Raw genomic sequence first — 25,941 nt, forward strand, 5'->3', positions numbered from 1 at the left:
TTCAGCAGTAAACTGAATAAAGGGATATGAATTTGGGTTACGTGACAAATGTTTAAGATGAGATGAATTTCTCATTTTAATCTGACAAATTTTATTTTTAAAATCCGTATCTTTTCTTTAAATTGAAGCATAGTTGATATTACAATGTTGTGTTAGTTTCTGGTGTATAGCAAAGTGATCCGGTTTTATATATAAATGTATACATATATGTTCATTTTTATTTATAAATATATGTATCATTTATTTATATATATAAATGTTCACTCTTTTTTCTAAGGAAAGCAACATAAGAATTTACATATAAATTTTATCTAAAATAGGGTCGATTATAAAGTGATTTCTCTAGAATCACAGAAATTAATTCTACCTACCTCCTGACAAAAGCTGGGCACATTTTAAGTTTTTACTTCTATCTGTCCTCAATCTTGCTCATCATTGATCCCAAGAGACTTTTCCCTATAAATTTACTTGTGTGACTATTAGATTTTTCGATTTCTGTGGGTTTTTTTGGTGTGTGTTTTTAGTGCTTGTCTCTGCTTTTTTGTGACCAGTAATCTCATATTACTTTGTATCTTCAAATATTACTAATAATTAACAATCACTATTTGTAAGTGGTATAAAGGCACCCTCTGTTTGTCAGCCAAGGGGTGTGGGAGTTTCTTAACCTGGAGCATGACGTGGGATAAAGCCACAGTCCCACTGTTCTTAAACCTTGAATAAAAGATTGAGTTATGCTGGTGTATGGGAAAGGGTTTTATGCATTCTGGTGTTATTTTTGTTTTGTAGTGTGGTAACTAAGGAACCCGTGTAATCCTGACTTCTCAAGGCACACCCTCTCAGGCTGGCACGAAGGGTTAACAGGTTATTTCATAGGTTCAGGGCAGAGGCTGCGCTCACATGACATGCTTCTAGTCTTGGCTCGTCAGCCCAAGGGTTGGAGTGTGATAGTCCGACTGCACCATAAGGGCTCTGTCGTGTTACCACTGTCATAGAGCTTGTCTGGTGATAGAGAGAGGTGAGGAAGTAATGAAGAGTCTGGTGGGGAAGGGCGGTCTTTATTTTAGATAAATAAGTGCATTGTGTGCTCTTAATCCGCAGACCAATGGAGCTCATCCAGTAGCTAAGGCTAATTGCTCCTCTTTGCGAACTGGTGAGAGAATTCTCCAGTTCTTACCTGGACAGAGCTTATCATGTGTTGGTATTATTCCAATGTGCCCCAGTGATTTTTATGTCTGGACCAATGGGATTTCTCATATATACACACACACACACACACACATATATATATATATATGAAAAACCTGTACTGACTCTAAGAAGTTCCCCCACTAAAACAAACATTTAATCTTGCCTTGAGCTCATTGTATCTTATAGTGTCATCAGTAGAATCGGCTATTGCATGTGGCAAAATCAAGTACATGAGGCTTGTAGTAAGCTCACCCCAGCTCAGAAACCAATAGATTAGCAGCGTGAATATCCGTGTGTCACTGTTTCACACCACCCCTCATGAATAAGATATAAACCATCTCAAGAACCCGCAGTTTTTCTAATGAATTGGAGTCACCTAAGTGCACTGTACTTGTGACATGCACACTTGCAGTGGAGGTCCACAGGAAGGACACCATTTCCTGGACCAAACCACAGAGTGCAAATATTATACCCTAAATAACACTAGTTACTGTAAATGTTGGTGGAGGGAGTTTTTCCTACTTTGATTTAGTGAACGCCTACGGCAAAGCCAGCTGTTAGCACTTCTTAACTGCCTGTCAGAGCGAATGGGAAGACGGGGCGGGCTGAAAACGTCTCTCCTATATCTACTTTGGTCTAAGAATTAAAGAGAGTTTTCAACAGGTGTTAAAGAGCGACACTAGGGTCCCTTCCGGCTTGATGTCCTTTGGGTGGTGACTTGATCGGTTCTCCTCCAGGGTGTGGGCCTGAAGTTGCACAAGGAGATGGTGGGAAAGTCAGTCTTGAATTTTTGCCGCTTGAATCCTCTCAACTACAAAGTCAGCATGTTAATTTTCTGGGTTCCCCCTGTGAGGGAAGGCACACGGAACACAGAGGGTATTACCAAACTAACTGAGCCACGTGCGTTTGGATTGATAGCATCTGCCTTTTCTGAACAAAGGAAACACTCGAAGCAGACACACAGGGAGGGAAGGATGCAGCGCCCACTGCTGTAATCATTGTCATTTCTAGGGTGCGTTTGTAAACATGTGTGACTGTTAAGGGTCTTACTGCCTTGGAAATCCCTTTGACATTATGCTGGATGCACTGAGGGGAGATAATCTTTCAAACACAAGGAAAGTTTACAGTCTGATTATCTTGAAAAGGAGAAGAAAGTTTCTTCCTCAAATGATTTATAACTTGAAACATGTTGTCATGTTTTGGTAAGCCCACTTTATTAATTCCATCCTTCTCTGTGGCAAGTCTTGAAAAAATGCATGTACCATTGCAACAGGGGGCTTTCTCAATAGCATATTGTACTTATAATGGCCTGATGGAAGTTGCTGGGCTCGGTTCAGTCATATAGAATGTGGAGCCAAGTTCGGAGTAAAACCTCTAATTGAATTACCTGCGAAATACTGACAGACAGGCTTTCAGGACAGACAAAGCTTTGCTTTCCCCAGCAGAACTGGGTCATGTTTAAGTTGGCCTTGTAGCTGCCGCTTATTGGTTTTTACCAGCACTTTCACCTTGGGCTCCAGGGGTTTGTGGGCCCTTTTCCTGCAGTAGAGGAAAGGGTAGCCCGGGGACTCAAGCTTTATCTTCTTGTTTTAGAGAAAACTGATGACAGAGCAAGGTAAACGGCAGAGACTTTGAAATAAGAATCCAAAGTATTTTCCTACAGATTACGAGTGTTCTTGCATGATTCTTCATCTCATGGAAGGGAAAAGATAGGCATAGGAAAGCAGCCCTTTTCTCTATCCATCAGTGTCCATCTGAGAAGTATCTCTGTTTCACCTTCTGGGAAGAATTCAGAGTACGTTCCCCTTGTTCAGGAAAGGATTTACTGTAGACACTTTGCATGTGAAAACGAAGAGTAATCTGGTCGTGTTCTCTTCCTCCCTCGCTCTCTCTCTTTGTCTCTCCCACAGCCTCTGCAATCCCAGATAACGGAAGGCGGTCCTGTCTAAAGCTCAAGGTCTTTGTGCGGCCAACAAGTAAGTTCCCGCGAATGAGCGTCTTTGAGGGTGGCTTCACTGCGCATGCTCTATTGTGTGGTCTGGTTCACGGCGGTAAAACTGTTTTTTACTGTAAATCCTGTGTGGTATCTGTTTTGTATATCAACCTCCATGTTTTAGTTTCCATCATATTTTTTCTCATCGTTGTTTTTTTTTTTCATGATGCTTTTAAGTACACAGCAGTTGCTAACTTGTTGTTTCTCAGACTGTTGTACGTGCACAGCAAATGGGAACAATTCTGGCATTTGGATACATGCCACTGATTGTAAACCAATCTCTCCGTAAATAAGAGGAAAAATTAGAAAGAAAGAAAAAAAAAAGAAAAAAGAAATGGGAGTTAAAGGGTGTCTTCACTAACATATTTGGCTGTTATCTCTATTTTTGTTATAGATAGCTGTATGAAAACTATAGGTGTTCATGATCGTGTTTTCGATGTTAACGACAAAGTAGAAAATTCATTAGAACCAGCAGGTTAGTATGCTTAGAGAATCTCTTTTAACAAGTGCATCTCTGGTGCCTCCGTACTTTTTTTCCTTCCTTCCTCCCTGCATGTTTGCATGTTGCGGTTGCCCTGCTTTTGCTCATTGCTAGCGATGCTAATGTTCCTTATTTCTACCTCATTCCTCCAGTATCTCTGTGTAATTAATGCATGTTAGACAAATTACGACTTTGCTTTTCTCTCGACGTGGGTTGGATATAATGCAGCATCCTAGGGTAGAAGCCCCATCAGAATGCTAGAGTCTCACTTCTTTGTACCATACCCTCTGAGCATGCTGGTGAATCACTGTGACTATTAATGGACCTGTTTTCGTATAATTCAAAGAAAATTTCTACTGTATGCGCTTATAAAAATTTCATATTAGATCCCAATCTTCAGATAAAAGTAATCAGACTGTTGCACAAAATAGCAACTAATTCAGCCTCTTTAGTTTTCTCTAGAAATTCACAGGCATCATTGAACTGCTCTGAAGGACTTCGTTTTGTTTCGAATATTATCTGTGCTGTTGTCAATAGAAGTAGGCCCGAGAAGGATAATCACGTTGCCTCCTAACACCACAAATTCACACACCCACTGCTCCCACGAATGTATCCGCAGTAGGCTGTCGCGCCAAATGTGATCCTTGATTACCGAGGCAAGACAAGTATTAAGGATAAATAAATTTTCTACTACTTTTGTCTTCCACTCACCCAAACTTTCCCGTCACTATGGAGAAAAATAAAACCCACTAAAGGAATCATTGAAGCATTTGCACTGCAGCTTATTGTGGATAATGTAAATCTGTAAACTCTCCACTTACTGGGTTATGAGTTCAACCCAGCTCTTTACTGCGTTAGATTGTGAGGTGGGGGGCGGGGAGCCCTCGAGTCTGTCTTCACTGAGACGTGCTCCTCAGAGCCCCTGTAACCCGCCTACCCGTGGTTGCCTTTCCTCACCCGACTTGCTCGAGGTCTTCACTCGTGTCCTTACCCATCTCCTGGGACTACCTCAAAGCTTAAGTCAAAGTCGCTCAGCGGTGTGACTCTTTGCGACCCCATGGACTATACAGTCCCTGGGATTCTCCAGGCCAGAATACTGGAGTGGGTAGCCTTTCCCTTCTCCAGGGGAACTTCCCGACCCAGGGATCGAACCAGGATCCCTGCAGGCGGAGTCTTTACCAACTGAGCTACCAGAGAAGCCCTCAAAGTTTGAGGACAAAATTATTTCCTCTTCCCAGAAAGGTGTAAGCCCCCTGTTACATAACAGACTTACCCCCGCCCCCAAACCCCACCACCTATTTGCAGTGGGACTTACCTTTCTGATGGCCTTGGACATGAAACAAGTTGTGACACCTGCTTTATCCTTTGAGTACTGTTGCTTGGACACATGGTCAGCGGGCCTTAGGGAAACGTACCCCGAATAGACGTGGTACCTCTGGACACACAAGAGCTTCCACGTCGTAACTGACGGGAAGAGTCGGGCTTTCTCTCCAGGCATTTCTGTTTCTGGAAGGCAGGCCTCTTGTGCAAAGGAGAGGCGTGTACAATAAGCTCTCAGAGGCCTTAGCGGCTCCCCAGGGACCCGTTAGCTGCCTTAGAAAAGTTGCAAGGAACGAGTGCTGACAGGGAGACATTTTAATTGTGTCCTGGAAATCTGGGAGCATTCCTGTGGCTTTTCAAGGTGCCAGACCCCTCCCAGGCTCGAGGCCGTGGGCCGTGGTAGGACCTGGGGGTGAGCGGAGGTCTCTTTTAAGGACTCCGGAGTCTACAGTCTTTCTTTGGTAACTGAGCTGGGTATACCCAGATCCAGGGGTGATATTTGTATTTCTCAACTCCCATTCCTAAACATAGGACTCTCTTACCATTGCTTGACAGAGATGTCCACGCAGAGAACTTGATCACTGGGGCTTTGTTCACAAGTCGCGTGGAAGCTGACTGGTGGCACTGGGCATGTTACAGACATAACTTACCCTGAATTAAGTTCTTCTGATGCACACTGGTACTGTAGGCAGAGCTTTCCAGTAATCTTTTTTCGAGGTAAATCCCACTGCCCACTGACTGTTTAGAAATATAACAGATTGTATGTTTTTTTCTTTTTTATTGGTAATAAAGAGGCACACGGAGGACCATTTCGACATTAGGAAATTTACCTTTGAATTCAACTAATGATAAAAGTGCAGGATCCTAAGATGCATTCATATGTGAACATATTTTACGGCCTTTGGGGGAATAGGCTGTGTTTCCATTGGGCTTTTAAATCCATAACAGCCCCCCAAATCTAAGCACTCATAGCTGATACAAGTTTGCAAACCTTGGACAGACTGTGGTCAGACCCTGTGTGTTGGGGATGGATGTGCAGGTGTACATGTAGGAAAAGCTCCTTGAGGCAGTGAGGACCATATTTACGGGCATTCTGGTGAGCATCTTCACTAAAAAAAACAGACAAGGTTGAGCTATGATCCCTGGCTATACGAATACAATAGCAGCCTCGCTGCTTCCCCAGGTTCCTTAGGAAGTTCAGGCTTGCAGCTCTGCCGCACGGTGCTGGATGGTTGCGTGTAGACCAGACTATGAAGCCGGCAAGGCTGCATCCGGCTGCATGCTCTCAGCAGTGCGCACTAATTCACCTGTCTTCGGAATGTGCTCCTCTGTTTGCTTGCTTGCACACTCTGCCTGCCAGTTTCCTGTCATCAGGGATACAGGATGGTCTCAGGGCAGAAATACGCCACGTAACATGCTCCGAAACCTCGCCAGCGATCTCTGTGAACCACCGAAACCCTCGTGGTGTGGAATCCTGTAGCCAGGAGGCGAGACTTGATTTGGCTTCCAAAGAGAAGTGTTTTCTTCCTCCAAGCCACGTTCGCTGTTACCAGTTTTAGAATTCTCTTGTGTTTAGGTGCAGTCTCTCCTGGGCTAGGTTTTGCTTGTGACTTCCTCTTTAGAATTCTGAAATTTGCTCAGACTTAACCCAAATGACAGCCTGGCTTTCATCTTGCTTCTTGGAGGCCATGGGATCGCCCAGCACCGAGGCCCTGTTTAATCACAGGTTGCTCGTAGAATCCCAAGCCAGGACTAGTGTGTTTCGGTGAGAAGAGACAAGCCCTGATGCCCTAAGGGGACTGAGGTTTTTTTTTTTTTTTTTTTCCCCTTCGAGGCCAAGATGGTACTTTACTGGTTGATGGCTTAGAAAAAGATTAGGCTTGAAAGGCACATTTGGCCTTGTGGCTCCTCTCATGTGAGAAACCAAAGTTTTCCTCTCGAAGTCTGCAAGGGTCAGTCCCCTGTCTGTGCCGTGGGGGCTGAGAGCATGGCCAGCCCTCGCTGAGCTCCCTGACCCGGTGGGGATGGTGGGCCCCCTTCAAGCTCACTGAGCGTCTTCCTGTTACTTGGGTCCCTTTTATCAGTGCACAACCCAATTTTACAAGGAAGAGGATTGGGTAGTAGGTTAGTGAAAATAAGACGGAGAGGAACCCAATGGCTGATGTAATTTCAGGTGTATCAGGACGAGTGGTATTTCAGAATGAACCCTTAGAATCCTCAGGGCTTATGGCTCTTTCATAGTTAAGCCCGAAGTCCTCTGTTATTCCGAATAACAACGGATTGGCGCTCTTACAACAGCGATTTGGATTTTCTTTTCAGGGCTATTCAAGGGCATTTATACCTACCTCCTAACTCCAGATTTAGTGCATCTGCAAGGCTAAGAGCAGGGCAGAGAGTCTAAAGTCTTTGACTACATCACGCAGGGGCTTTCTCTTCCCCTCTGCATCCATTTAACTCCCCATTCTTGCTTCCTAACCTTTTCTAGTCTCAGCTAGTAGGTATTCCACGCAGCTTTGCTCAGGTCCAGGAGAGGAGGGCAAATCTGACACAAGGATGCAGCATTTTCTACACGTGGGGACAGGCTAACATGATAAGAGCAGAAGCCTCAGCGCTGAGAAGACACGTTCCTAAGTTGGTAGAGGGAGAGAAAGTAACGAACAGAGACGGCCCACGAGCACCCAGCTCAGGTAGAAGCCAGCCTGAGCCTAAAAGGCGGTCGCTTTAAGACAAATAACAAGGGGGTGTGCTCTCCCTGGTAAAGAAGAGGCATGTGACATGATGTGAAAACAGAGATGTATTTAAGAGAGTGACTCCATCGAGGGGTTGGAGCTGGGGTTTAGGGATGATCCTTTGAGGTCTGCAGAGTTGGGAACCACCAGGAGAGTCTCACTTGTTGCCGTTCCCTCTGACCGACCACTGAGTGAACCCACCCTGCCAATCCCTAAGCTCCGACAAGAAGCCCCACAGATGCTAAAATGAAATCTACCAGAGAACCCCACTGGTGGCCCCAGTGGAGTTCAGGGATCACGGCCAGGTGGAAGGAAGGAGGCGGACAACATGAGAGCCTAGTGAGGTCCACGTTTGGGTGCTAATTGCTGCAGAGTTCCTGTCTCCTAGTTAAGTCTGTTAATCATGCCGCTCTGGAAGGCTGTCCAGAGTTGGAGGCAGTCTTCCAGAACACTTGATGGCTAAATAAAAGAAGCTTACTTCACTTAATCCATTTTATTTAGGGGAAAATTTGCATCCACGTTGATGATTTATGTGCCCAGCTTCAGCCTGATAAAAATAGTCAAGTTCAAGTCATTTAATCCTGAAGATACAGGGTCTGTAATAGAAATAGCACCATAATTGATTCCTAATGGTAGGCAAGCCAGCGGGCACCGATTTATTTAGGCTCGGAGAGCATCACATATCGTTGAGTTAAAATGCTCCTTTATCATTTAATTCTTCATCTTTGAAAATGCATCTAGACGTCAGCAACCAGGCATTCAACACTAATCCTATGAAACCGCTAAAAAGAGGGAAAGGGGCATCCCGCTCCGGTTAACCACTAATATGCCAGCATTAACTGCGTCCCGCCACGCCCGCCCCCGCGCGGTTACTTGCTTCTCCCTGGCTTCTTGGGTTTAGAAGGCCCGCTCAGACGTCAGGTTTGCGCATGGTGTGTTTGACTGCCAGCGGATCAAAGCAGCTCACGGGCCAGAGGTTACAGCGCATGCACATTTTTCTCCGCCTCAGTTTTTAAGGAAACCGTTCATGTTGCCGAGAAAGTCCAATTTTCTCTGCCTCTCCTTTTGTTTGCTGTAAATAATGAGTGATTATGCAGACATGAAAGTCAGTGGTGGCACAAGGTTCATTACCCTACTTTGCAGAGGGTGGCGAGGTCTGCGAACAGCAGGCTGCTGCTGCTGCAAGAGAGAGTTATTAAGGATGTGAAATCTCACTGGAACGTGTGCTTTCTGTTTGAACAGATGACACCGTCCATGAGTCAGCCGAGCCCTCCCGCGGCGAGAACGCGGCACAAACACCCAGGATACCCAGCCGCCTTTTGGCGATCCTGCTGTTCCTCCTGGCCATGCTTTTGACGTTATAGCACAGTCTCCTCTCGTCGCCTGTCACCGAGAACATCGGGGTCTTGGAACGCCAGAGATCCACCTAACTGCTCATCCTAAGAAGGGACTTGATATTGGTTTTTTTCTTGGCAGATGTCAGATTTTTGTTTTGTTTTGTTTTCTTTCTTTCAGCCTGAATTCTAAGCAACAACTCGGGGCTTGCGGGGGTGGTGGTGGTGGTGTGCTAAAGTAGTTCCTGCCTCCCTCACCCCCACCCCCGCCCTGGCCCCGGCCCCGGCCCCGGCCCCTGCCCTCTCTCACCCTCTTCCAAATTACACGGACTCCAGACGAACATGCCAGATTGTCGGAGGGACCCCAGTGGGCGTCCGCGCCTGTGCGTTCTCCTGCGAGCACTCCCCTCCGCCGGCCCGCTGTCCGCGCTGCGCGGACCCGAAGGACAGCGGCAGAGGCCGCCGCGGGTGGGGAGGCCCGGGGGGTGTTCCCCTGGCCCAAGATGTTCATGCCTTCTCATTCGGGACTGTACGCCGTGTTAGCGTGTCGAGTCCAGAGGGGAGGTATTAAGGACAGAGATCAGGTTACACCGTTTCCTCTAGGAGCGCGCACACGCACAGGCTTCGCAAAGGTTGAGACACTGGTTTTTTTGTTTTTGGTTTTTTCCTTTACAGATGACTGTCTTAAACCATCCTTGGCAGCGAAGCTTGTGCTCCGTAAAAGAAGCCTTTGGTCTGGGAGGCGGGTCGGGGCCGGAATGCTAGCACAGAGCCAGCGCGAAAGCAGAAAGCTAGGCTGGGTGGGGGACATGTGCGTGTGATGAGTGCCTCTAATTTTTTTGGTGACTGGGCAATGCACACCAGATGATTTTGTGTTGTTGTTTTTTTTTTTTTTTTTTCCTTTGAATACAGATCACCATGGTGCTACAACCTTTTTTTTTTTTTTTTTTAAAGAACCTGAAAGAGGCATTTTTACGAATAAAGTGACCTTCCCCGAGGCTGAGAAGCCAGGGTCGATGAGTATATTACCGAATAGCTTTGGATACTCCTCTGGGGGACCACGTGTACCAAGGAGAGGCTGTCAGGGGCCAGAGGGGACGGAATTTGGCTTTGCTGGAGCGCCAGTGTGGTGTGGCCTTCCCCCGACTCCCACCCCAGTGCCCAGGGCTCGGCACTCCACGACTCCAGGGGCTCCGACGCACACCCCTGCTCCCGGGAGAGTCAGTCTGTACTACTTGGGAGGGCTAAAGGGAAATTTGGAATAAAGATTCCAAACTGTGGAAAGAGAAAATTCAAGAGTTGATTTTATATCCTTTCCCTTTCTGACACAGCCTGAAGCCTAGGGGGAACATGTGTTTATCTGTGGGAGATAAACAGGATGGAGTCCCAAAGACTTTAACAAAATATTTTTTTAAAAATCCACTAGAATAGAAAATACATTATTTAGATATACTTTATGCTGAGAGTGAGTATATATGCTTGTCCTATTTAAACTTGTGAGAAAAAAAAGTGGTATCCCTTGATACATTTAGAAATATGGGGGGTTATCTTGTTTCATTGTCGGGGTGGGGTGAGAGGATAGTAAATGGGCCAACCGGGATGTTACCAGGAAATGCAAGCCTTGGGGGTTTCTACTGCAGAGGGTGTCACGAACTTTGAACTCCAAAAGCTGAGACAGGGAAAAGTGTCAGATACATGGAAAAGAAATCAAGCCTTTTTTTTTTTTTTGCTATGGCAGGACACGTCAATAGAAACCATGCCTTTCAAAACAAAACCAATAAAATGCAAGGATCATATAAGATGTGAAAAATTGGAAGCATTCCAGCACAATAAGGATTTTTAAAAATTTTTTTGTTTTTAATGTACATGTTAAAAAAAAGGGGGGGTCGTATTATGGACAGACTTTATGAATGGGAATTTGCTAAAGAACTGTGCGTAGTTCTCAATTAGAGAAATATGTGAATGAAAGGCAGCTGTAAAGGTACGGCACCCTGGAGAGTTGTACATACATTGGAATGTACTCTGGGCTCACCCGATCCATTTGGAGCAGATGTTCAGGCTCGGTCTGCTCACACGTGGAACCGTGTGAGTAGGACTTGGAACCGTGTGATTGCAGTTGCCAGCCTGGCAGATGGAATCAGTCCTGTTCCCCCAGACACCAGGAACGTCTCTGGAGTGGCAGAGTCTTATCACAGAGAGCAGCCACCATTTCACTGAAACAAAAGTTCACAGCATTGGATTATTATTATTATTTTTGCATTAACTATTTATATACTCGGAACTCTCAGTAATACTCAGTAATATTTCTTTTCTTATTAATAGTTACAGGCTTGTTGGTCCGGTGGGATTTGGGTAAGGGGGAACAAAAAAAGATACCTTCTAAAATGGATCAATAGTCAGAACCAAGATTATACTGCATGTTGTATAACTGCAAGGAAATCAAATGATCCTGTAATGATTCCAGTTTAGTCATAACTACATTAGCAGTGCTAATTTCATTTTAGAAATGGTGACTTGTGTGGTTTTTCTAGCATTTGTCTCTAACAAATGATGAAATAATTACTCATGGCCCTCTCTGCCATTGTCTTTCATTTTTCACAGTGAAATTAGACCCCTTTACTTCACCATTGTGCCACGACAAATTAAATGTAAAAGGAAAAAAAAAAGAAAAGCAAGACTATCCACACCAGTAGAAAACGTGCTTCTCTACCTATAAGTGACGTAATTGTAGGTAGCGCTTGCCATTGAGTTTTCAGGATGATTGGTATCAGACAGTTTTCATTTTGTCCAAAAAGTGCTGGTGGCCTTTTGTGATGATGTTACAACCCTCAGGGGCTTTAGGAGGATGTCGACGCAACTTTGTAGCAGCTTTTAATTTCAAAACCAATTCAGAATCTGAAGGGCAGCTTTCGCTGCCTCTCAGCCCCAGTTAGTCAAACCCCAGCGACCTTTGCCCCTGGTTGCCAAGGGCTTTGCAGCGAGAAGCAGGGAAATAAGGATCTGTCTGTTTAGTGGATACCGTGTATCCTTTAATAGACCAGGTAACAGTCCGTGTTAGTTTAGACTATTGTTTTGTACTGTACTTTCTTGGGTGGCAGAAGAAAGAAAAGTTAAACGTTAAAAAAGAAAAAAAAAAAAAAACTGCGTTCTTTAAATTCTGTATTATTAGCAACCTCTGTTGTATATAGTGTTTGATAATAAAGTATTAATTTGATTCTTATGTCTTTTGTAAGTGAGAACAATAGTCTTTCAGGATACAAAACATGCATTGAGGCTTTGAAACATCCAATGTATACGTGGCTAAGAAGAGTCACAAGCGGCCTGAGACACTGCTCCATACAGGACTCACGTGTGGTCATCGCCCTCCCGATCTTAAGACTCCACCATCTTGGGACCTGGAACAACATGACTTTTTTGATCAGTAGTTTGTCCTCAAAGTTTTCAAGGTCTGATGCTGGAGCCCTGTGGTGTTTCCCGCCCCCCACCCCAGCATGTTGGTCTGAAAAGGTTTAGGGAATTCAGTCACGGTTCTGTACTTTGCCTCAGTTTCCTATTTGTGGGGGGAGGTTTTCATAGATGACTGTTTTCATTTTCCTCCAGGAAGAGGCTTGTCACTGTCACATGCAGCCGAAGCATGGCAGAGATTGCAAACCCGCTCCCTTGAAAAGGTCAGCTGGGGGCTCTTCCTCTCTGCGTCACCGGCCAAGGCAGAGCCGCACCCAACCTGCGGGTTTTCAGGGACTTTGTTTTTCTCTGGTGCCTTAGCCACGGCAGCAGCCATTTTTATTAGTTTACCCAAAATTTAAAAACAGAAAGCAGTTTAAACTTCTTCCCTCCATTCATTGCTCCCAGAGCTGTGATCGCTGATTTTTTTTTTCTTTTGGAAACCACCTCCACGAAAACCCTCGTTTGCCGACAACCCCCTTTTATTTCTTATCTTTATTTTATGTTTCGTCTCTTGCCTTCCTCCCGCGTTTTGCATTCGCGCAGAACCGTGAATGGGCAGGTCCGTCTCTGGTTTGGCATCACTGAGTTTTTCCCATGCGTCTGCCCCAGAGCTGCTCGGATGTCAGACAAATCTCCCTACAATGGGCTTGCCCCCATTGTCTGTACAGTGTAATAGATGCTGGCATGTTGGAGGTTACCATGAGTCAAAATCCGCTTTCCATGCTTTACTCTTGACACCCCATTGAAGCCCCTCATTGTGTGTGCGTCTGGGTGTGAAGTCCAGCTCCGTGTGGTCCTGTGCTTGTACTGCCCGCTTTGCAGTTCCTTTGCACTTACTCATCGAGTGCTGTTTTGAAATGCTGACATTATATAAACGTAAAAGAAAATGTAAAAAAAAAAAAAAGAAAAAAAAACAATACAAAACACACACAGACAAACCCATAAGATCTGTATTTGTATATACACGTGTCCGTACAAGTATACCTAAATAAAAGTTAAAGATTTTCATCATTTTAATTGGAGCCCTCCTTCTACTTCTTTGTTCCTTGAATGACGCCTTTATTTCAGGGGCTACTTGCACTCTGCTGAATTTTTTCAAAATCCTTGTGGATAGAAAAGATAATACAACATGCACAAGAGAAGGCCTGAGAAGGTCAAAGAATGCAGGGTTCCAAATGGCCAAGTGTCTAGGCACATTCCAGTTATTCTGATGAGAAAACGGTGAGACTTCAGCCTTGTCTTAGTATGTGAGCCTTAAAATAGCTGCTATGACAAGCCCTGCATCCTAAAAACTGTTCAGTGCAAAAGCTAAATACAAACTTGTGTTCTTTTACTTTGCACCTGTTTTTTTTCACCTCATCAAGAAAAAGACAAAAATAATCATCTTACAGCAAGTATCTGATACTTCCAAAAGAGAGAATTGCAGGAGTAATAGTAATAATCACCTCTGTATAATCCTAAGCCACAATTCTCACTACCAAGGAGAAGTAACTTAACCACCATGTGACCCTGGGCAAGTCACACAGCCTCCTTGTTTCCTTATATAGTAGATTTGTAGAAATGATCTGCTTAATTTTTAAAATATTGCCCTTGCTGGACACTGCCAAGCCCATTCTGCCTCAGACTGATAATGAGTCTTTTGTCTTTGACGATGACATTGCTATAAGCACCATCTGAGAATTTCAGCTGTAGAGGGGAGAAAGCATCAAATGTCTGACATAATGGACAACCTAATGCATTTCAAGACTTGGCTTTAATTATACCATGTTAACATTAAACTCATCGAAAGCTTTTTATTATACCTAATTATTTGACAGGGCACTAAACACTAATTATAACTTACAGTAACCTTTTTTGCTAATGAAGAATGACAGTGTTATAGAATGAGGAACAACTCATTAAAAAAAAAAAAAAAAAAAAACAGAAACAAAGATGCACTGGACTACCTGTGTGATATTTTCAAACCAGAACAGCATTACGTGGTCATTATCATCATCGCCATCATCATCAAAAGCATTGAAGTGATCATGACATTGTGCTCAGCGCTGTGCAGAATGACATTAATGTTTACAACCTGTACTTGTAAAGTTTACAGCGTAAGGCAGACATTATGTGTCAACGTAACACAGTGATGATTTATAGAAAAGATAAAAAAAGTCAAGCATTTTTATTCTGCCTGAACGAGAGGGGAGATAGATATTTTTATAAAATAAAAATGAGAGGAGAAAAAAATTAGACTAGGAAGCTTAAAGGAAATTATACATATAGTCAAAATGGGGTTAAGAGTGTCTTACAAAAGTAGAAAACCTTGGTGAGTTGCACAACATTGTGGGCTTAACAAGGACAGTGTAATGTGCAAGGAGTAAATTATCACAGCTACAAAGGTGACTCTGGAGAGGAGAAAACCTAAGTATCTCTGACGCAAACCATGAGGAGCCTGGTCCAGAGAAATCACTATGGTGCCCCAAGAACGTAGGGAAAGTGATGAAGACAATTTCGGGTTCTGCTTTAGAGAATAATCATAGGTGTGTTCCAGGAGCCAAGACTGTATCTACATTGAATTGTGAGCTGCCCAGGAGTTCAGCCAAGATGATGCCTAAGATTTCTCAGATTAGGCCAAAGGGATAAAGTAGACAGACCATCCAAAAGTGGGATCTAAGCTCCTTTGAAAGTGACTGCGAGTCCCTGATTAAAGAGGCCAGTTCCTGATAGATAGTGCTGCACACACAAGAGGGAAGCAGGCAGGATCAGAGACAGGACATGAGCGGTGTGGCAAGGACCACACTTTGTTAGAGAAGCATGTGGAATGCTCGAGTCTCCTGAGCTGTCACACAAAAAGAATCAAAGGAGACCGTGTGGCGGGTGAGGCACACACGTGTGTTTGAATCTCGTGTCCCGGGGATGATGATCGGAGTCTTTCATCTCGTTACAGGAACGTGTACAACCTAGGTGCCATTAAGGGAGACCGAAATAACTTGATTAACTGCTCACTCACCATTCTAACAGTTTCTTAGGAACTGTTGGCGAAACGGTTTCTTGGAGATTGTTTGCAAAGCTTCGTTTCATATTCTGCTGATAACATAAACATACTTCAGGAAAGTGCTGGCAGAAATGCTGTGAAAAGCATGATGATTTCTGTACGGTCCCTCTGGAAAACAAGCGCTTCTGAAAATGATTATAAATAACTAATCAGGCCTATATTCTCTGTCAGTTTTTAGTTTGATATGTGCTGCTATATTAGTCAAGTCGTTCAGCAGTTAAATACATATGTGCCTATTTTAAAGATGGAGTTGTAAGTATCGATGGACCCTGTTACCAGCAAATGTGCAATAATTATGTGTCCTTTTTAAATACGGATGATGAATGAATGTATTTTGTTTTAAGGCAAGAAATTGCATTGCCCAAGGAATTGGTCAAGGGTGCCATGGTGCTTTGGGGGAGATGATTAGCCAAACCACTCTTAAAAAAAAATAGTATCTAAGTAAAAACTGAGCTTGGTATACAAATGCTGCTCCTAGGCAAGTTCCCTCTTCTCCCTTCCCTTTTCCGAACAGAAGGCAGCTTCTAAGCCCTTTCTACACGATTTCCGGAGCAGCAGAAGACAGGGGCGGACTCAAAGTCCGCACGTACATCCCAACGTAACGACCCTTCTGACGTTTCCCGTCAGAGATCACCATACTGTCTTCCTAAGAACCTCAGCACATGCTCAGATTAAAACACAAATCTGCATTAAAAAAAAATCACCCCAGTTCCATTCTAAGTGTCCCGTGAATTCTGCCATCTTACTCCCAGCAATGGCATTGGTTAGGGTTCACCCTGAAGGAAGGTCAAATAAAAAGAACTTTCAGTTCCTCCTCCTGATGTCTGCTTTTTGACTCAGTTTAATTCCTAAATGTGGGGGTTTCCGGAGTAAAAAGAAACCATTTTAGTAACAGCACCCCTACCACAACACCCTGGGACGAGGATGCCGGCATCAGAGCCGTAGTGTGGCCACGGCAGGACCTGACAGTGTGGGGTAAAAACCCTGATGCTGTCAGTCAGGGTTAATCCAGAAAAATCCAATCTAGTGGGTGGCTCTCTGAGTCAATAGTGTGCTTTGAAATATCCTGGATTTTTAGTCCTGCTTATTCAAGCAAGAACTTCATGTCACTTGGTAACACATGGATGCCTGTCGATTTTGACAAGAACACAAAGAGAAGGACTCCCCACCCCCATGGGGTGGGGGGTGGAAAAAAAAAAAAAAAAAAACCTCTCAAAGAGATTACAGCGGTAAAACAGAACAAAATATTTCTGCATGCCGTTTTGTTCACAAGTCCAGGGGTTCCCTCCGTCTGCATATATCATCTGAGATGCAGGTCGCCAAAGTCATTTTCTTGCATCACAGCCATGGAACAAGTCACTAAAATAAGAGAAGAAACCTGTTTCTTCCTGCACCCTTCTTAGAAAGCGCATTTATCGCCATCCCAGCAGCCTCTCCTTTTCCGTGTTCAGAGCTCATTCTGTTGGGCCAGCACCCCTGATTTGTGTAGCAGCGAGAATGGGACACACGACATTTCTGAAACCTGCTCTGCTTCCCCAGATCTGGACACATTTTCTGCAGTAGACAGAACAAGATCTGTGTCTCCTTTTATTCTTTCCTAAAGACGGTGTGCCAGCCAACAAGCTGACTCCATTTATTTCTCCTGCGGGGAGTCAGCGTGTTCCTTCTCCTGGAAGATGCAGGTACTTAAAATAGTAATAGGCTTGGTGGTTTATTGAGAGGATTTCATCCCAAGATCTTACGGGCATGAAGAATAAAACATAAACTAATGGCTCTTTCCAACAAGCTTGGGGAGAATTAACTGGAAAGGAGGACAGTCACCCTTCTTCCCTGGAGACGTGAGGAGGAAGCGCCTTAAGGCGGGTCGCCCAGGGAAAGAACTGGAGCCAAGCTGATCCGAAATTTGGACGGAGGCCTCCAGTCTGTTAGTCTTCATTCCTAGGAACGTGATTAAGAGCTCCGGCTGAAGGAAAACAAATGACATGCTTATCCTGTCTTGGAGAAGTTTCGAGCGCAGTGCAGTTGGGAGAGGGGCACCAGGCACCTTCCCCAAAACCCTCTTGTCCATCAGTCGCTGTTTTATTAGAAACGTGGACTTTACAAACAACACATTAACTCCGTGATTTCTCAAGATAGCCCCAGTTTCTGTGCCTAGCCAAACCTATCTAAAAATTAGGCAGAATTTAGGAGAGGAATAACGTGTATCGTCTCTTCTTTCATTAAATTTCCCTTGCCCTGTAGACGCATGCTCACGCTTGTAGACTTTTTTTTCTAATTTTATGTATTCACAGCACTTTTTTTCTTGACACCATCTACTCTCAGCAGTGTAAGGACACGGAGGGTCACTTGAGATATATTTAAACTTCAGTCTGATAACATCTAAGGCCATAGGGCAGACACATAGTGCTTAGAAGAAATCCTGCTGGGGCCGGCCGGCCAGGCCCCGGGGTGTTCACAGATCTGACCGCAGTGTAGACAGTTCCCCCGAGCCCAGCTGTAGAGGAAAAGGGCCCGCACTGGCTGGGAGACTCACTCGGCACTGGGAATCCCGGGCTCTTTTGCTCAACGCAGCTGACTCTCCCACCCACAGAGTTTCACAAGTTCGGGAGCCGTCCTGACGTCCGTGTTCAGGCCCACAGCCTCCTTGATCAGTCGAGCTGGCTAAGGAGGAGGATGTGGAGCAAGAGGACGGGAGGATTTGGGTCTGGACTCCGAAGGCCTCGCTAGCCAGGGCACAGGGATGCGCAGAGATGCCAAAATTCACGTTGGTCTGGGACTTCCTTGAACGCGCCCTCCAAGTTCACCTTTCCCTGGACTTCACTGGTGCAAATTACCAGCCCTCAACTTACTCCTACTTCACAGTCGAAGTCACGCTGAATCAGAGTGCCCTGCATGCCGTGCGGGTCCTGCCCTTCCCTGGCCCCTGTCAGGATTCAACAAAGCAAGTTAATCTCCCTGGTAAGTGACAGCTCTGCCCCTTGTAACTGGCACGGAATCAATTTTTAAACTTGATTTGAGAAGTGAGAAGAATTCGGTACCAGCTTGTGGCTTCATTAGCAAGCTGAATCAGTTTCAGCTGGAATCTGTTTGGCTGTCCTCGTCTCTTAGTTCTACTTTTTTTTTTCTTTTCTTCCTTTTATCATCGATCCTGTGCACAGATTTATCAGCTACTCTGTCTACTGAGGACACCAGGCTCCTGTTGTTCATAACAGCCACACCTATCCCATTGCTCTGGCCCAAACTTTGACAGCTCCATGGAGAGAAGGAGGGGGAAGTGGTGTATTTCCACAGAAACTGCCCCCAACTCCCCAGAATGCCCTGGGGAAGCACAAGAGACAGCGGAAAAGGAGTCAGCAGGAAGCCAAGTTACCATGTGCAGTGGGGGGCAGGCAGCCTTTCAGGAGCAGCCCCCGTCCTGCACCGTGCCCCCGCCCCGCCCCCAAGTACCAGGAAATGTTTCTCATTCAAGCAATATGGGGCGATTCAAGAACCTACCTCAAAGGAACAGACACTCATCGTTTCGGTGGGCGATTTGCAAAAAGGAAGATTGATTTTCCACTCACCGCAATTATTTCCTCTGCTTCTAATCCCGTTCTCTGCCCTGATCAAGTTGATGGATATATAGGCAGGAGCAACTGGAAGATAATTATGTGATGGGAGGCCACGCCCAGACAGCAAGAAGCCTTTGTCCAGCAAAATCCTGGTCCTGGATGTCGGTGCTGCTGGATGTGGTCCCGGAATCTCGGTGCCGTTGTCAACTGGAGACCCTCCCACGGTGAAATCTGCAGGGGGTGCTGGGGCACAGCATGCCTGCCGTCCTGGCCAGGGGGTCTCCCACCCGACTCCCACCCCAGCATCTGTCCACGGCCGTGCAGAGCACGCCGTGCGGTGGGCGTTCACGTGAGGCTCTCACGCTTCCCTCTAAAGAAATAGGCCCAGACATCCTTGGGACCAGAATACAGATTGATACTCCTCAGAACAATTGGCTCCGGTGGAAGCTGGTGGGGTTTATTCTGGTCTCCCATGAAAAGTGACTCCGGGGAACCAGATAGCATAGCTGGAATCCCAGCAAGTGTCTCATCTTAAAATGAGATTTAGCCTAGTTACAAACTGCATGTTCGTGTCCCTCCAAAAGTCATGTGTTGACACCCTAGTTCCCAAGGAGATGATGTTTGGACAGAGGTCCTCTGCTGGGGGTTGGTGATCAGGTCATGAGGGTGGAGTCCTCATGCTGAGATTAGTGTCTTTATAAGAAGAGACTTTATAAGAAGAAGATTGCAGGTGGGAGGAGAAGGGGACGGCAGAGGATGAGATGGTTGGATGGCATCAGCGACTCGATGGACATGAGTTTGGGTAAACTCTGGGAGTTGGTGATGGACAGGGAGGCCTGGCGTGCTGCAGTCCGTGGGGTCGCAAAGAGTCGGACACGACTGAGCGGCTGAACTGACTGGCCTGAAGAAGAGACAGAAGAGAGCTGGCTTCTCTCCGCTCTCCCCCGGAGCAGCTGCAGCAGGGCAGCGTCTGCACAGCAGAAGGCCCTCAGCGGAACGTGGCGGTGCAGTGCCTCCATCTCCGACTTCTCAGCCTGCAGCTGCGAGAAATAGGTTTCTATTGTTTAAGTGACCCAGCCTATAGTACTTGTCACAGCAGCCCAAGCGGACTAAGATAGACTTCACATCCCAGAATACTATAAAATGGTGGGCTCCGCCACCATGGCTTGATTTTTATAGATGAAGAAAAAAGCTCTACTGGAAAGGACGGAGGAAAAGTAAGATAACCCATGCCTTAGAATGCAGAATTCCCCGCTGCGGGCAAATTAGTGCTACTGAGTCACAGGCAGACTGCAGCTTATTTCACTGCACCTAAAACGAGCCCAGGAAAGAAGGCAAAGCTTCGCTTAATCACTTAGCTACACTTCATGGAGCACCTCATATACGTCAGCACCTGTGCTAAGCTCTGCGTGTGTTTTTTAAGAGGCGTCCGAGTGGCTTCGCCCAGGAGCTTGTCACATCCACAGTCTCTCCTACAGAAAAGAAAGGAGACTGTCCTCAGTCTTGAGCGTCCATGGTCCTGGCTGATCAGACCACAAGGGGACAGGGGCAGCCAGTTCAAAGGCTAGTCGGTGTGCTACACGTGTCCTGGCAGGAAGAACATCTCTGTCCTTACTTGCTACTTAGTAATTACCCAGGACAATTAGCAGGGCCCTCTTGAGAGGGAATATAAATAGAATGAGTCAGGATAGAAGGCGATAAACAAAAAAGGGAGTAGGTCTACAGAAAACATTTTGGCCACATTTCTTCTAGCGGAGCCCTAGCTTTCACCTTGCTCAGCTCCATAGAACCGCTTCCTTCAACCCAGAACCTCTTCTGAGTCCCAGTCCCTGTAGTGCCTGGTCATTAACTGGCTTCTATTTTGAAATTTCCGTGAGATTCTGACGCTACTATTGGCACAGGCATCCTTAAGCCCTCATTATGTGAGCTAGCCTGAGTGAATCACAGTTCCTTGCAAGCAAAACAGTCTATTAAACAAATATGATAGGATAAGAGGGCTATGAAGAAACTGCAATGGAAGCACAGAGGGAGTAATTAACACTGCTAGAATTTTCAAAACCAGATTTTGAATATCAATGTTAGAGCACTGAGGAAATTTGCTGGATTTCAAAGGTCACCGTATATAAACTGACACAACAAATTATATAAAATGACACACTTGATTTTCTTGAAGATTCGGACTTTTTTTTTCTTTTTGATGGGGCGAAATAGAAAAAAAAAAAGTGAAAAGAGCCTCTTCTGTCTGCTGATAACCTGTATCAGTTGGCACATGGAGGACTTACAAGAATCCAAGAGTCAAGTCTCTAATCAGAGAGTGAGATGGGCCAGCAAAGGAGGAGACGGAGGCCTCACAGCACACGCATGAGCCCAGCAATCAGTAGCAGAAAAAAGGACCCACTCCGAGTCCACAGGCGCAGACCAGGGAGAATCTTCTCTAACTGGCCGTCTGTTTGGGAAGTGGAGCACTGTCCTGTGAACACACGGTATTTCCTTCCCAAACAAAATGCACAGGAGCAGCCAGGCTCAGACTTGGGTTGGTGGTCCTTGTTTCTGCTGGACGCAAGCTCCTGGGGGAAAGGAGAAATTCTGAGCAGTCTCAACGGTGACCAGTGTTCTCCAGCATCCGTGTACCCGTTAGCCATGAGGCAGAGAAGGAATCTCATCATCAAACATAAAGGCTGTCAGAACGGCATGGAGGACTCTTCGGCTGGTGCAGGCAGGGGCCACGGAACATACTGGTATAAATATTTTCTCCCTACAAGCTCATACGGCTTAAAAATTCCTTTTCAGTGGGGAAAAAGTATCCTTAAGCTGAAAGGGCAGGAAAGGAACTGTCTCGAGGCATGACTCTGTGGCATAAAAGATGCCCCCACTGGTTTAAATCTGTGTGCCCCGAATGGCAGGGCTGGCGGTGGGGAGCACATTATTCCAGTTCTGCTTGGCTGCTGCCAAAGTGTGCCGGGTTCTCGTCGACCCCTGTGGAAAGCTCTCAATGCTGATGGAGAGTGCGCAGTTTAGATAAACTGGATTAGAAGAGAGAGATGGATAGAATTCTTTCTCAGACACTAAAAACAGGATGGCTGTCTACTATAATAAGACCAAGAGAGGAACCACGCTTATCTCAACGCCAACCTGACGTCAGTAATTATACAGAACATGAGAAGAGAGGGCCCTGTTAACCCAAGAAGGGGGCTTTATCTGGCCTTTGTAGGCTCCTGGATAAATCCATTAGCATTGCAGACTCGTGAGCCCCTCTCTTGTAGTTCAGTGTATTCTCTTATCTTCTGCTCGACACAAAAGCACAATCAAGACAAAGCTGAGGAATGCGTGGCTCCTCACTGCAAGGGACAGTCTCCCCTGCTTATCTCTTTTAATTATTATTTATACTCTACCTTTGTTTTCAGGTGAAAATCAAATAACAGAGAGGAGGAAAGCCACCCTGCATTTCCTGAGCTCTGGTCTCATTAGCCAGATTTCCTTAAAACTCTTGGTACTTCAGAGAAGTTTTGCCAAGTGGTTAAATGAAATGCACACAATTGCAAAGTGTGATGAATATTTATGATGGTTTAATGATGGGGATTTTTTTTTTTTTTTTTGTATCCATGAATAATAAAGATTCTAACAAGAACAGATAACGAGATGGGGACAAAACAGTGAAGTGGTTAATACAAGAACTGCTCTTGGAGGGACCCCACTGAGAACAGCAGGAGCTGAGGCCTCTCCTCCTCTCTTACCAGAACCAGTGCAAAGCTGGGCCACTTGGGGGTGGGGGGAGTGGTTAGCCCGTTCCCTACCCTTTTAATAGATATCTTCAGCTAAAAAAGCTATTTTATCCCTTCTTTGTGCCTAAGCTTGTGGTCTCCTCTGGAGGTAACGGAAGCCCAGAGTTGCAGATACCGTTGTCTTCAAGAGACCTTCCACTTCTACCAGCGTGCGTTGCCGGCTTTGGTCGCCAGCAGAGTTTGCTGGTTGGCCTTTTCTGAGCCAGTTGTGAGTTAAAAAGCACTTGGTGAAGGCTTAAGCTGTGAGGCCCTCACTCTGGAAGCTGCGGACTCTCTCACAGGCCACAAGCATCAATATGGGGAGGGCCTTCAGCCGAAGCTTTCAGGAGGTAAACCTTTCTGCTCTTACCCCCGCCAGTAGTTCAGGTAAGAGAGGCAAAGAGCTCCCTATGTGACGCTATCGTGCTCTGGCATGCTCTCTGCCCTAGTTCCTGGTCTCTTGCAGCCTGACCTGGTGGTGATGCAAAGGACTCCCTCTGACATAATGGGGAATTAGGTCAAGGAGCTCTGGGCTAGCTGCCACCTCTGGCTTAGGTGATTCACTCCCATGAAGCAAACATTCCCCATCTCCCAAAGTCATTCATATATGAAACATTTATTGAGCACTCACTACATGCCTCGGAAGGTTCTGAGGATGTGTGAAACATCGAGGAAGGAAGAAGAGCAACAAGGACCTTGCTTCAAGAATCTTACAAACTGGTGGATGGAAGGGAATATAAAAAATAAGCAAACCAAGTAAATGGTGGATCCTTGACAAAGTGACCCAGGCAACAAAGAAACGGAAGTTCCGTTTTATCTTGGTAATAGTCTTGCTTTATATCACTGATATAAAATTTACAGAAAAAAATTGAAAATCAAAGGATACTTTTCAAGCCCTTAAGAAGCATATGTCTTTAATACATGATGAATGCCTTCCTTAAATGAGCATGTCCTGCTTTATCTCCTTTGGGAATCTGAATTTCCATACATTGAGTTTGGTATACACAGACGTAAGGGTCCACTCTTCATAAACTACCCTTGGGATTGGAAAACAAATACCAAACAATAATGCTGCCTAATATTTGGTTAACCCTTGTGTTGGGAAATGCACAACCATGCTCGTAAATCTACTGATACAAATTTATGGGAAAACAATTCTCATCTGGAAACTCATTTAAAGAGTAAATGAGGTGCAGAGAAAGAATGTCCGATAGGCCCCCATGATTCCTTTGTTCCTTCTCCATCTCTGTGTTCCTCACCAGTATCTCATACAGTCCAACGTCCCTGCCTGCCAATTTTATTAAAGCCCGCTGTGCGGGAATTTCCTTTCTCTGCTTTACTAGCTACCAAGAAAACCCTGTCAACGTGATTTTTCACACATTTTCTCTTCCTGTATCCTGCATCTCAGTGAAATTTCATCTCCCTGACTCATGGTTAAGTGTTTCTCATCTGAAATCACACTCACTCTTCATCTCAAATAAAGTGCAAAGAGAAGAAATCACAGAAGGAGAAATTACAGACCAAAGCCCTCCTCTCTCCAATTACTCAGACATTAAGCAAACGCTACATGGGAATTGCTCAGCCAACCAAGACTGAGCACCAACATCTACAGAATAGAAGATTAGTCTCGGCACACAGCACACCACATTCTGCAGCCCTTCTCCCTTAGTGGAGCACACACACATGTCTAGGTATTAAAATCCGAGGAACTGATGATAGGTGTTTCATATAGCAAAAAGTAACCGGAAACTGGATTTGCACAGGACAGACTCCCGATGGCCTCTCCAGGGGATTAGAAACAGCCCTGGAGGAGGGAAAGCTAAAAGGGAAGGAGGAAGAAGAAAGGATGAGGAAGAAAGCCTAATAGAAAAGAGACTAAGTATTAGGCTAATATTCATGTTACTGGCCTAATAGAAAAGAGACTAAGAAAAGTCTCTGCCCTTGCCACCTGACTGGCAGCAAAAAAATCAAAGGTCTCTTAGAAGAACAAAGCAGGCATTTAAAAATTTTATTTTATCATAGAAAACAAAAGCCTTAATCACTCCAAAGGCTGAAATCTATGTAGATACATTGTAATTCCAATGGACTCAATTCTATGGCCCAGGAGCCCCAATGATTCCTTTCTGCACCATGTACAGTAACAGCTGACAGTATAAAAAATGATTACAACCTCACAACAGTGTTAAGACAAAGAGCAGGACCCCAGGTCTGACTTTTGCTTTTGATTAGTGTATGATGGTCGCATTTAGCCAATGGGAAATCTAGTATAACACCTGGCTGGACATGAGTCCTACTATCAAGGATTTGATGTTTTAAACCATAGATAAAACATCCATGACAGAGATTGTAGAAAAATGGCCATTTAAAATAGTTCATGTGGTTATCAGGGGTCAGAAGGCCAGTGAAAGGAAGGCTTTCTGCTTTTTTGCTCCATTTATATATTTACAAGGGATGAGTGGGAAGGGATATGTGGGATGAGACAAAAAAAAAAAAAGAATTGAAAACCTAAGGCAATAATGATCTGTACCAGTGCTAGTTTGTGTCAACTATTTCCATTTAACAGGCATTTAATTAATTAGAGTAATTAATCCTTAATGGTTGCTTTTCATGGCATTGAATATTAGGTCATGGAGAAAACATACATGGTCCAAAAACCTACGTGGAAAAAACCTACAGTTTTAAAATGAAAGTTAATCAATCAAATAAAACAGTACTAAGTGGCACCATAACGAATGACTAATTTCAATCTAATTGTGGTTCCCTTGATTCCAAGCATGTACTTGAACATCTCAAAAGATGTGCCAAGTCTAAAATAAAGGTACATGGGGGGGACTTTTACAGCAGAGTAGAAGGACGTGCACTCGTCTTCTGTGGGAACACCAAATCACAACTAGCTATTGGACAGCCACCAACAGGAGGATGCCAGAACCCACCAAAAAAAAGACACCCCACGCCCAGAGACAAAGGAGAAGCTGCAACGAAACAGCAGGAGGGGGGCAATCACTGTAAAATCTAATCCTATACCCGTTGGGTGGGCAACCCACAAACTGGAGAACAATAATACTAAAGAAGTTCTCTCACTGTTCTGAGAGTTCTG

At 45.0% G+C, this 25,941-nt stretch overlaps 1 protein-coding gene across 2 annotated transcripts in view; it reads left to right on the plus strand.

Moving 5' to 3' along the window:
- Window positions 1-13,509, plus strand: part of EFNA5 (ephrin A5) — a 289,572-nt gene extending 276,063 nt beyond the window's left edge. Inside the window, exons 3-5 of one of the 2 annotated variants that reach the window (XM_027545479.1) lie at window positions 3,099-3,164; window positions 3,576-3,656; window positions 8,954-13,396. In XM_027545479.1, the coding sequence (XP_027401280.1) occupies window positions 3,099-3,164; window positions 3,576-3,656; window positions 8,954-9,075 (269 nt within the window). In that variant the 3' untranslated portion in view covers window positions 9,076-13,396. Of the gene's footprint in view, window positions 1-3,098; window positions 3,165-3,575; window positions 3,657-8,953 lie in introns of both variants that reach the window. The other variant, XM_027545480.1, reaches the window with a different exon arrangement.
- The last annotated feature ends 12,432 nt before the right edge of the window (window positions 13,510-25,941 follow it).

Source organism: Bos indicus x Bos taurus, chromosome 7 (genome assembly GCF_003369695.1).
Source record: "Bos indicus x Bos taurus breed Angus x Brahman F1 hybrid chromosome 7, Bos_hybrid_MaternalHap_v2.0, whole genome shotgun sequence".
Lineage (NCBI taxonomy): Eukaryota > Metazoa > Chordata > Mammalia > Artiodactyla > Bovidae > Bos > Bos indicus x Bos taurus.